The sequence below is a fragment of the Atta colombica genome, unplaced genomic scaffold, assembly GCF_001594045.1.
Source record: "Atta colombica isolate Treedump-2 unplaced genomic scaffold, Acol1.0 scaffold83, whole genome shotgun sequence".
NCBI lineage: Eukaryota > Metazoa > Arthropoda > Insecta > Hymenoptera > Formicidae > Atta > Atta colombica.
In genome coordinates, this window is record NW_017259576.1 from 2,091,853 (window position 1) to 2,104,749 (window position 12,897).

Sequence of the window (12,897 nt, forward strand, 5' to 3'; positions counted from 1 at the left end):
CAAGAAAATTGTTTTTATTGATCACTGGTGAATATTATGTGAGCTCAAAGCTTAAAGCTCTGATGAATATGCAATTATTTTTTATAAAAATATTTTGAATAATTTAGAAAAAGAAACCTTGAATACCTATTTTGAATCACTAGTTTCTCGTGTAGTATGAAAACAAAAATTTAATTTAATTATATTTCTGTTTAAGATTTTTTTTATAATATATCTAAATCAACGAATGCTGAAAGAGGATGAATTCAATTTTATTTGAAAATAAGTTTTTCTTCCCATTTATCTTGAAATAGGTATGTTTGTAATGCAAATAAGACTTTGTCTCAGGCTTTTAAGAGCCTAAAATAGACATTGAAAATAAACAATAAGTGCAAGAAAGTACGAGAAAGAACACAAATCGTAAAAATTTGAAAAAAATGTAATGTTACATCTTGTTAGAATGTAAAAGTTTTGATGAAATTTTCGAATGATTAAACTTGAAGAATATCCAGAAGAGATAATTTAATAATTAGCGTATTAACTTTCTAGTGTTTTCGAAATTATATAAATTGTCTCATACAGTTTAACATAATATAAGATAAATAAAATATATGTAGTAGCATACTGTAAAATTTATTTTTTTTTAGTGCAGAAAGGATAGGAGTTCCAAATTTAAATTGTTCATCTAATAGGTAAGCATTTTAGGAATTAGAAATATTAAAAAAAATATTATTAAATACTTAAATTCCTAAAAATAATTTTGTTGGTTTTTTCTAAAATTAAAATTAACCAGTTGTTAACATTGAAAAATTTATTTTCAATTTCATTGATAAGTTTCTACAATCATCAATTTATTTTAAGACTTCATGGAAAAAGAGAATGAGAGAGAGAGAGAGAGAGAGAGAGAGAGAAAAAGAGAGAGAGAGAGAGAGAGAGAGAGAGAGAGAGAGAGCTTTAATGGTAAATTTTGAGATTTTTGGATTCTGAAGTTACCAACACGTGTAAAGTTCGAGGTCACGCATGGCGGATCGCGTGCTGAACAATAATATCACTGTTATGGTCTGGGAGTATCACGTGTTAGCAGCAAATCGGATTTTCGGTTTTTCGAACTCTTCTGTATCAGTGAAGCGGAGTTAATTCTAGATATTTATTGATCTGTGAGAGCATTAAGTACTCCAGAGCTTTTAAGCCTTCAAAATTGGCGAATATTAAAAAGAAATATATCACTGACATTATTTGTATGAATCCTATATTTTTTTTACTTACATTTTTTAATTTTCATTTGAAATTGATCTTTTCTACTTATATATCTTTATATACCTTTACATACCTTTATATATCTTTGATTAAATCCGATAGTAATTACATTTTTCAGTATAAATCATGATTATTCAACGAGTAATAATTGATTCAATATATTTAAATTTTAAATTTATTAAATAAAATTTGATTTTAATTAAAATGCTCTAATGAATTAAAAAAACATGATTTGCTGTGTATTTATTGTCAGACTATATTTTGCGAATTTATTTGATATATTTGAGAATTTTTAAAAAATAAATGTTGCTATTTTTTGTAATCTCTTAACATTCTATCAATATTTTTTTACAAGATAAACTTTGAATTTCTAAGAGATAATTTGAAAGAATTTTTTGTTAATAAATAATATTAAATAATATTCTATATATTAAATAATACATTTACCACTTTATTGATCTTTGTTAAAATTATTAAAAGTTTTTAGTATTTTTAAATATAAATAGAAAAAAATCTGTTAAATGTTCTGTGTGTTTTTTTTATTAGTGATATTGATTTTAAAAATTTCTACCATTAATTAATAAATAAATTAATAAATTTATTACAACGATAATTCAAAATCATGAAGCAATTCAATAAAATTGAAAACAATAGTGCTTATAATGAAAATATAACGATGTTGTTTCTGAGTTTGCTAAAATTGTTTCTTCGTCGCGTGTAGCTAGCATAACAACACTATTCCAGTGGTCTACTCTACTCATGCTATGCTAGCTACATTGAATATGGAAAGTAAAGGAAGAACGAAATGCGATATGCATGGTCAAAGGTTATCGGTGAAAAGTCATATATTTACTGTATATACATATATACATTTACTGTAAATAATCAGAATAAGTGAGGTATAAAATTGGCATAATACAGACGCTCGGACATTATATCGATAAAGAAGAAGAATTTGACTCGGATATGATTCACATGCATAAACCTTAAAAGCTTCTATTCTTGTGCTTTCACTTTATAGTAATAAAGATGAATATAAATAAATGTTTTGTGAAAAATATTAGAATTATTAATTTTAAGAAGCATAAAAATTAAAACTCGATTATTTCTCCCTAAATTGACGATCCTAATTTGACATGTCATGTATGCGATCATATAATGTATACGCAGTGTCGATCTCAGAATTATGACATTGATATGAACGAGAATAGACACTTGGTATCGGCATTTCGAGCATATGTCGCACTATTAATCGATTATTGAGATGCAAAATGTAATGTTTCAAAGCAAGGTATAATTTGCTTATTATTTAGATATTGAAAATTATATAATTAAATGAAATATTTCAGCAAAATTAATCATAAAATATTGAAAAATTATTTTGCAATTTATCTATCAACCAAAAGATAATACGAGTTCTCGATGAATTAAAATATTCAAATCATTTATGATAGTATTTAATTATAATATAAAAATTGACATTGTATTTTCTATATATGAAGAATTCAATGTTCTCTTAATATATGTGTAGTCTCAATTTTCTGTAATTATCGTTAATTGACGAAAGTCTTATGACATTTGCTACTTGGTTCACGAAATTTCTACTTTCGCGAAACTTGTTCATTAAACAGGTTTTTATTTCATCTTGATTCGGGATATAGCTTTAAAGTAACTAAGCTAATTTAACAAAAGTTCTAGTAACTCGCTAGACAGTCCTGTGAAAAACTTCAACATCTCCTTACGACGAATTACAGCTGTTAGTGTCGACATATACAGAGCGCTTGTACCTTCCTTGTACCTTTGTGAATTTGATTACGTCACTGTTTATGCACGTAAGTTTGTTGAAAATATCATGACCTGAGCATGAATGCTGTGGCTTTGGGAATTTGCAATTGGAATCTTCATGTGTTTGTCGAGATTGCTGAGGTTGTCTAAGATGATATTATAGACGAGCATTTGGAAAGTGGGCTGTGTTTAACGATCGTGCGAGTAACTTGAGGAAAGACAAAGGTGACGACTATACATCGATAGAACGTCAATCTTCGATCGAGTTTCATGATTCTAGTTCATTCTATCTTCCCGCAACTTAGAATTTGTTCCGTAGCTCTCCTTCCAGGCAAACATTTCATTGCGAGTGTCTCTATAAATTGGAAACCTCGAAACTTACTGAATCGAAAAGGTTCAGCACATTTTCGTCCTATTGTAGACTAATGAGTATCTTGGGAATATTTTTTTCTAACTTTATTCAGTTCGAAGACATAAGCTCTTTGATTTTTTTTTTTAATTAGAAGATTTTTGATAATATAATTTAAATTAGCATATTTAAAATTGAGATTAATTTTTTACAAATATTGTCAAGATTAAAGAAATTTATTTTTTAAACGAATATTAGGATTATGCGCTTCTTCTTAAACAAACAACACTTCTTTTTAAACAAAATTATATATTTGATTCAATTCATAAATACGTTAAATTCAATAAGTCAAAGTATATACGCAATTTGAATTATTTGTTTAATAATTTCTATAAATCATTTTTTACTTAATATAATTAATATAATTAATATAATTAATTTATTAATATTAATATAATATCATTAATTTAATTGAAACAATGGAGTTAAACAATGTAATTTAAGAAAATGCATTGAAAGAAGAATTTAGTTTATTATTTATTAAGTACGTATAGACGTTGCTTACATTGAAATTAATCATAGAAATAAATTGATTTATGTATATTTTGACATACGTAAATTAAAAATAACAAAATATTATTTTTAACCGAAAAGATTTTTAATTCAAAATTGAGTTACCAATAGTTAAAAATTGTTCTGTTGGTATAACAGTGTACCTCAAGTAAATATTCAATAATTAATACATTTTTTATTAAACAACGATTATTATGGCTGATAAAGGTTAATAAAACATCGACTGAACATTCATCGGAAAGAGCTTAATGAAAGCTAAAAACTTTTTCTCGATGGTTCTTTCGCGCACTTGCTGATTAGCATCGCACTTTTGCCTTCGTTGAGATTTCTTCTTCGTTGCTTTTTATAGTGCATTAGGAAATTGAAATCGCTATCTACCAATGAACACTGTATTCTTTACTGCGATTACAGTAAAATCAATAGTGATATTTTTATGTTGCAACTAAATGAATAATATCGACATTCTATGACCGGGAAATTTTCAACTAATTGCAGATTGTGTTTTTTAGCATCTTTTCATACAAATTCAATAAAAATTGATATTTGATCATATCTGATCTTTGGCTTGTCGTATTGGTCGAATACTTTGTAGTAATCTTGAACATTTCAGAATAAGATATAAATTATATAAATGTTAAAGATAGTAATTAAATTTTTACTTAAAATTCAAATAAATTTCTAACGGATATATTATACTATACATACTATATATAATATATATTTTAAATACTTCGATAAATTATGATAAAATAAATCTATAAGTTTTACAATTTAAATAATTTATACTTCATATATTATAATCTTTTAAATTTATTTTATATGTATAATATTTTTTAAATTGAAAATAATGATGTTTCAAATAATTAAAACTAACGATATTTCAAACTTGAAACTGCTTTAAAATTTCAATATGAAATGATGAAAAAATACATGTATATGTATGCTGTGCAAAGTTTTTCTTTTTATTTTGATTTCGTTACAATTATTTCCATCTGTATAATTTTATATTGTCCGCTAATAAATATTCCCGATTCAATATTGTTTGATCTTCGATTGATGCATGACTAAATCTAGTATCAATTTTTGCAATTTTATTATTTTTCCGTTCTGTAATCACTTACATCATCCTCGATTCTAGATTATGTGTTGTTATATTTATAGCATGTGTAGAACGTCTTACAATCGCCGTACTTTTGCATATTCTAGAGATAAAATAGAATAAAAAATCCTAATACGAAAATGTCGAGGCTACAATAGTTTTTGAATTACAATTGATCAAAATTGTAATTAAAAAATTATTATATGTATATAAGCCTCGACATTTTTATATTAGGATTTTTGTCTTAGAATGTTCCAAAGAATTTAGAAATAATAATATAAAAATAATAATAGACTATAAAAGTAAAATAGTTTTTGACTTATAAATATATAAAGTTAGCTTATAATTTAAAAAATTGTAGCCCCGACATTTTCATATTAGGATTTTTACTCTATTTACCTCTAGAATGCACTGTGAAAGTATTGTACGATTGTGAGACACCCTGTATATTATATCTCTAAAAATTCCATTATTATTTTTCTTTGTTTCTGTGACAAAAATTAATTGACAAATATTATAAGTTATAAGCGCGACATGATAAAGAAACTTACAACATCTAATTAAAAAGAATTTTTTGTATAATTTATAAAAAGTGATAAATAATATTTTTAAATGTTTGAATTATTTTTGCTTGAAGATCAGTTGATGAATATACAAAATGAAATATTAAGATAGAATATTCATGATATCTTATACAGATGAGTTTTAAAATATAAGTCGTGATATATTTTAAGATGAAGATAAGTGATATTATAAAAAAAAAATGAGAAACCTTTTGTAAATCTTTCATTATTCTATAAAATTGTCATACTTAAAAAATTTTGTTATATTTTATGGAACATTTTATTGCTATGTTTCTATTTTAAGTCATGACAGTTAACGATAATTACTTTGTGAGTATTTGCATTGCAAATAACTGTGAGGTACTGCGCGTCGCGAAATAAATGAAAGTTTATTAAATTCTTTGTGTTTAAAACCATTTTCTAACAGATGTAAATAAGAAAGATTCGTAATTATTATCAGCTGCACTGCATGATAGAATTTTGCGCTGCGGCCAATTAATTTTTTCGTTGCATCTGTAAGATATAATATACCGTTCTTGTAGTTTTAATCATTCACTTTTTGCATTCTCATATCTTTAGGGGCTAACAAATAAGCATTCTTAGATATATAAACTGCAAATGTTGAACATCTAGAATTTATTTGATAAAACATTTGATAAAATATGTTCTAAAATGAAATAGTTCTTTGCCAGCATGTGTAGTCTTGACAATTCCAAACAATTTAATAAAATTAGCATATTGCGTATACTTATTAAACTTTTATTATTGATTTTTTTTATTCTATATTACTTATATTACGGTGAATGAATTGGAAACAGAATTAATTTAATCTAAAATAAATCAAAAATTTGAAAATAAATATTTTTCGCATTAATATTTTTTTACTATAATGTAATATACAAAAAAAAATATCTATTTACTTCTAAATAATACATATGGAAAAATTGCATGAGATATATTTCTAATATTTGTATATATAGTTTATTTTATCAATTTTAGAGATAATGAATTGCAGTTGGAATTAGAATTATTTCGCGAGTTATAAATATTGAAGAAAGATATAATTTCATTGCACGAAATTTACGTATTGTTTTTATTCCACTTTCTTTCTTGTCGTTTTATTTTATCCTTGATGTAATGGGAAGCACTAATTACTTGTATGTCGTTACTTGGCGTTCCATTAGATATGATTTACGATCACGGTTCATATTTTGCGGAGAGAGCATGTATCATCGTCGATGATATGTCTTAATTTCTCATCGGCGGTTAGAATAGATCTGGCACAAAGCCATTTGTTCAGTTTATATAGAGTGGATAGTCGTTACCTCAAATAATGTTTTAACGAAATGCTTTTTTTTATGGAAAAGTTAATTCTTTCGAGATAAATGTAGGTATATTTATTCAATGTTAGAAGAACGTTCACAAAGTTTAAGTGATTTTATCTCATGCGGTTTTACTAAGTAACATGTGGTACAAGAAAATTCTTATTTTTTTTACAATCCAAATACGTAATTTCGAATGTAAACTCACATGCAGGTAAACTTATTTCTTTTTGAGCTTTCTAGTCTTCAGCCTCGTTAGCTATTAGCCATCAGCTCTTCAGCATAATTTTTGAAAAGATTTAAAATCTAAAATTTAAATTTCTATTTTGCAACCGTTTTTGCTTTAAACTCGTTTGAATTTCACTGTTAGAAATGTTTGTGAATTTACAATACCTTTACAATAAAAATGTAATTTACAAATCATATAATATCGTTTTGCTGTGATTTTGCAAATTTATAAATTTACAATAGAAATTTGTTGTGAATTTACAAAACTGATGTGCCGTGCATGCATATTAGAGATTTGCATATACTTTACCACAAAATGTTATTGTAATGTCACAATAAAACTGTTTAAATTTACAGCACATTTTTGTTGGATAAAAACTTCCAACACTTTTAGAAGTTTATAACAGAAATTTCTATTTAATTTAGATAATTCGCAATTTTTATTTTATAATTATCATACATAAATTGTGTTCTGAAATAATTAATATCAAACATAAACTGATAATACAAAATAAACTGATTATAAATTATCCGTGGGTAACTTCTACTAATAATAAACTTTCTACGTTTACGTGACGGTGACGCTGCATTAATTGCGTGTATTCTCTCATTTTTATACAAGCTGCTACGATCATGTAGTATAAAGTTGCGTGTTTCAGAGCTCTCAATAACGAGTGCAAATCAATGTTATAAATCTGCAAAGAGAAAGCGTTAAAACTTGAAGAATATAACCACCTCTCCGTAAATCATTTTTGTCGTCGATGGTCGTCTTTTAAATATCTCACTTATATTTTAGTGAGTCTGAACGGCACTGTTCCTTTTTTATACTTTTATAAATTGATATTTTCTTTTGTCTTTAAAATATATTTAGATTTAGTTAACAGTATACATAATCCAATTTAACATTCCAATAAAAAAATTTTCTATGTAGATTTAATATTAAAAATTTAAATATTATGAAAATCTTCTTTTGATATATCATCGGTTTATTTTTTTCATTCTTATCGCGCGTAAAATTTTGTAGCGATTGTGAAATTTTTTTAAATTGTCAACAAACTAGTCAATTTATTAGAATTATTTGCAAACATAACGACAATGTAAGTGTGAAATAATTTCAATAATCATATTATGGCGAATTAATAAATATCTAAATATTTTCGGCTTTATATACTGTCATTATTTCAATTGTAATTTTCGTTTATGTATAATGAAGCTATATACAGTTATCGGGATATTTAGATCATTTCAAAGAAGGCAGAGAAAGAGAGAGAGAGAGAGAGAGAGAGAGAGAGAGAGAGAGAGAGAGAGAGAGGGAGGGGGGAAGAAGGGGGAGAAAGAGGATAATTAATTTAACTTTTCCAACTCACTTGCTTTTTCATGTCATGCTATGTACCTACCTTTCGGGAAAAAGTACTTTTAAATATTCAAGCTGGAATATTTTATGCACGATGTGTTGGAGATATTTCTGCTATTTCTGCCAATCACTCCACGTGCGTTGCTCTGCCCATAATTGGTGTAAATTCGCTCTGTGGTTCCAGAAGTTCTATCGACAGAAACTCACTGCAAGCTGATTAACTCTATACCGAACTGGTTGGAAGTCTAGACATTTCTCTCCCTACGTCTCTCTCTCTCTCTCTCTCTCTCTCTCTCTCTCTCTCCCCCTCCTTCCCCCATCCCCCCTCTCTCTTATATGTTGTATCTATATCACATCGACGTTATATTTACCGCGTTGTACCGTATTTCGCACTTAGTGCGTTACCAGATCGTGCTTTTAGTGCCTACTGAGGGGCAGTATACTTTGTCAACGATTTCTATTAATTTCTAACATTCCATTGTTGTCGACATGTAGATTTAAGTATAAGACTATGAAAGAACGTTCGGAGTTAAACCAGAGAAAGAGAGATGCAAAAATAACTTCGAAATATTAAAAAAAAAACATATATCTAAAATGGAATTTTTTAATATTTTATATATATTTAAATATATAAATTACGTATTTCACACACACACGCACGCACGCACGCACACACACACACACACACACACACACACACACACACACACACACACACATATTATAGATATATGTATCTTTTTATTTCGCACATCGTCAATAAAATTAAGAAAAAAATTATTAAAACTAAAATCTGAATTTTTTCCCGTAATTTTATTATCTTTTTTCTTTTTACACATAATTAAAGTTTCTTCATAATATAAAATATAACTATTTACCCAAAACTATTCACCATTGTTTGTTTAAAAAATTATTCATAAAACGTCGGGTATAAAGCGTTTAGAATATATTTAAAATTAGTTTATTTCTTATTTCTGTTTATTTCTTGTTATTCTGTCATCGTGAAAATGATAGTTCGACAAGAAATTTACGGACGTCATTTATTGCACGGTCGTTTTGTCAATCTAGAAAGATGCACTTGCATCTTTCTTGACAAGTCTCGTATAAACTTGTCAAACTTCTCGACATCGCTAACAGCTAATACGAAAGCGGACATTAAATAATGATAGAGAAGAAGTTTTGATATCGATATAATCTACTTAATTAACTTGAAGTATTTATTGAAGTTAATCTATACTAAAATGGATTGATTTTAAAATAATTCATTGATATACATTGAATGATTTTAAAATAATTCATTGATTCATTGAAAATGCTTTGCAGAATTTTTTAAGAATTATTTCAAATATGATATGCAGATTTCAAAAAATTGCGCAAACTCATAATTTATAAGTTTCTTTTTATATAAAATATATTTGAATAAATTGATAAGGATGGTATTCTTTTGAATTTCTTCGATAATGAAGCAAAATATAAAATTTATAATCAGCAAATTTTTTATGAATAAATATACTAAGTTTTTGTTTAATTATTTATTGTGTTTAAAAAGTAGATACTGTATATAAAATACATAAGTTCCAAATTAATTTATTAAACTTTTGAGTCGTTGTCTCTTATTAAAATATTTATTATGAATACATGTGTGGAATAAATTGTCATTCTTATGCTTTGTTTTTTGAAATTATTTAAATAATGTATTATGTACATGATTATCCTGTTTATTATGTCGATATATATATTATATATGTTACTTATGACTCGCTATTTCTGTACTATTTATGGAGATAATTTATGGAGATTTCTATATAGATAATAATTCAGATCTAGTAATGACATGTCTCTATTTCGAGAGTCTTATTGTGTGATATAACAATCAATTATTTTCCTTAGAGTCACAATAATCAGTTTGGCAATCCGTTTCTCATAAAATAAATCATTTTCTGTTTATGTTCAAAGATGTTTCTCTATTTGTGCTGATTTCCGCACGTTGGTTTCTAACCATTTTTCTTATTATCTCTCGCCTTTACGCATGCTTTGAGTAAACTGCCCTGCGTACGCTCTTTTTCCTTTTTATCTTTTGTCCTGGATTCTCATTTTCTGAAAGGGAAGATAGAAGGGCCTTTTAACACATGGGCAACACATAGATCGGAATGACAAGATATATGTGCTTTTGTGAAAGTTAAAGGCTCATGAACATTGGAATGGGGATGAAACTCTCTGTTCTGATCCTTCCTGTTCCGGCGACCTTTTCTTATCCCTCTTTTTTTTTTCGTTTAATAGGAACACGATTCTCGCCTTTGTTTCAGCAAAGACCATATTGTGGAGAACCGTTAATGATTCGCGACGGTTTTCTGAATAATTAACAATAAAGATTCATGTTCTTTTAATTTTTAATTCATTCATTTAATTTTTATTTATCGTAGCTGATGTTAGTAATAAATAAGAGAAGAAATTTTTATCCTTTTTATTTATATTTTATTACACATAATTTTCTATTTATTATTAGATATAGATTAAAAATATTTACAATTTTATTGTAATATTATCCTACATTAGATTCCGATTTAATGAATGCAGATCTCAATAATTAATTTATTTATTTACGAAACAAAAACATGAAATATTTTTAACAACACAATTGGTATAGTTATTTAATAATTATAAGAATTAATAATTAGAAAGAAGTAATAATTAGAAGAATTATATTTGAAATTATAATTGATTAATTATACAAAATAAGATTTTTTAAAATTTCTCTATCGCAAACTGTTACCAAACAGTAAAAGAATTGTGCGCTTATTAAAATGTCATTTATTTTATTTTGTTATGTCAGTTATGTTTGTAGAAAAAAGAGATCATTATGGATCATATAATTTTTACTTTCACTTATATAATAGATTTTGTAAGTTGAAAATTAAGAATTTCTTTTTTCGTGGAAATGCGAGATCTTTTTATAGGTTTCATATAGAATATCTTATCCGTAATACACTGTTTGTCTCCAGAGGCAACAACGTGATCCAATCAGTAAGTGCGTTACTTGTTGCGAAACATGCTCATTCGAGTAATGGAGATACACGAAGATTCTCCATTTATCAAAACAAACGAATAAGAGAAAAGAAATATTCATGGAACAAAGTAAAAATATAAAAAGTAATGCATATTATGATCTCGTTAAATTCTTTGCAATATAACATTGCATTTGAATTAGTATTATCATTGAGAAAGTCAAGTTCTTTAAAGAGAAAATGAAAAAATAAAGTTTGGAAATCATTCTGAAAAGTTTCCAATTTCTCGAATCCACAATTCTTAAAATGTATTCTGCATATTTTCATTTTTCAGGAAATGAAAAATAGTTCTCAATTTCGTTATTTATGTGTCTTTTGTAATAATTAAATTTTTGAAGCATTTATTCATATCGAAGTAAAAAGTGACATTTAAAAATAATAAGAAATTTATATATTAAATATGTATATAATTTAATATGTATATAAATTTATAATTTTTATGTGTATTTAATATACGATATTTTATATAATTTTAGATTAGATATATAAATCTTATATATAAATTTTGTATTCAATATATAAATTTTATTATTGTTTCTAATTATTTTTTTATATTATATTTAATATAAAATTGAAAAATAATAAGAATTTTATGTTTTCAAAGAACATCTACGAAGATCATCTACGAAGATCTTGAAATATGCGTAAGGTAGCGTGAGGTAGCGTGTGTCAATAAATTTAATAGAAATTCTTGTGCTGCGCGTATGGCCGTGTAACGATGAATTTTTTTATATGTTGCGTGATGCTCTGATTCGGCTTTTTTTTTTATCGGAAAAAATTTTCCCTTTATCATCTGTTTCATGTCGCGCACGTGAAATGTACTTTGACGCGTTATAATACATATATAGCATTACAGCGCGCGTTTCAAAGAATGTTTCTTTCATGTGGCATGCGTCATATATGTACTTCTTCGTATGTGCTTCTCTCGATTTTTCCGCAAATCGATACTAAGTCTTTCCTTTTAACTTTCGTAGATACTTGTGGACACACCGGTGACACACAATGGTACTTGATTGACCGATACTTACCTATGGTCGCATGCGAATTTGTTGTGGATTTGTATCGCGTTTCAGATGAGAAGCGCTCCTGTGTTGTTTGCCGAGGGACATGCAAATTGTGATGATATCGATCGAATGAGGATCATCCAAACGGGACAGAAGTCGCATTTCTTTTTCTTTACATGATAGGATATCACGATGGGATAGGAATCACGATTAGCTTTTGTTCCTTCGAATAACTATTTACGCGGTATTTTGTATCCGGCACAAGTTTCTGTAATTTTTGAGAGAGAGAGGAAGGGAGGGGGGAGGGAGGGGTAGGGAG

General features: G+C 26.9%; 1 protein-coding gene across 1 annotated transcript in view; it reads left to right on the plus strand.

Annotated features, from left to right (window-relative positions):
- LOC108692846 overlaps nucleotides 1–12,897 on the plus strand; it is a 27,262-nt gene that overhangs the window by 634 nt on the left and 13,731 nt on the right. The window contains 7 exon segments of the mRNA XM_018201351.1: nucleotides 1,958–1,990; nucleotides 1,993–2,090; nucleotides 2,935–2,958; nucleotides 2,961–3,068; nucleotides 4,293–4,353; nucleotides 10,933–10,937; nucleotides 11,512–11,533. Coding sequence (XP_018056840.1) covers nucleotides 1,958–1,990; nucleotides 1,993–2,090; nucleotides 2,935–2,958; nucleotides 2,961–3,068; nucleotides 4,293–4,353; nucleotides 10,933–10,937; nucleotides 11,512–11,533 — 351 coding nt within the window.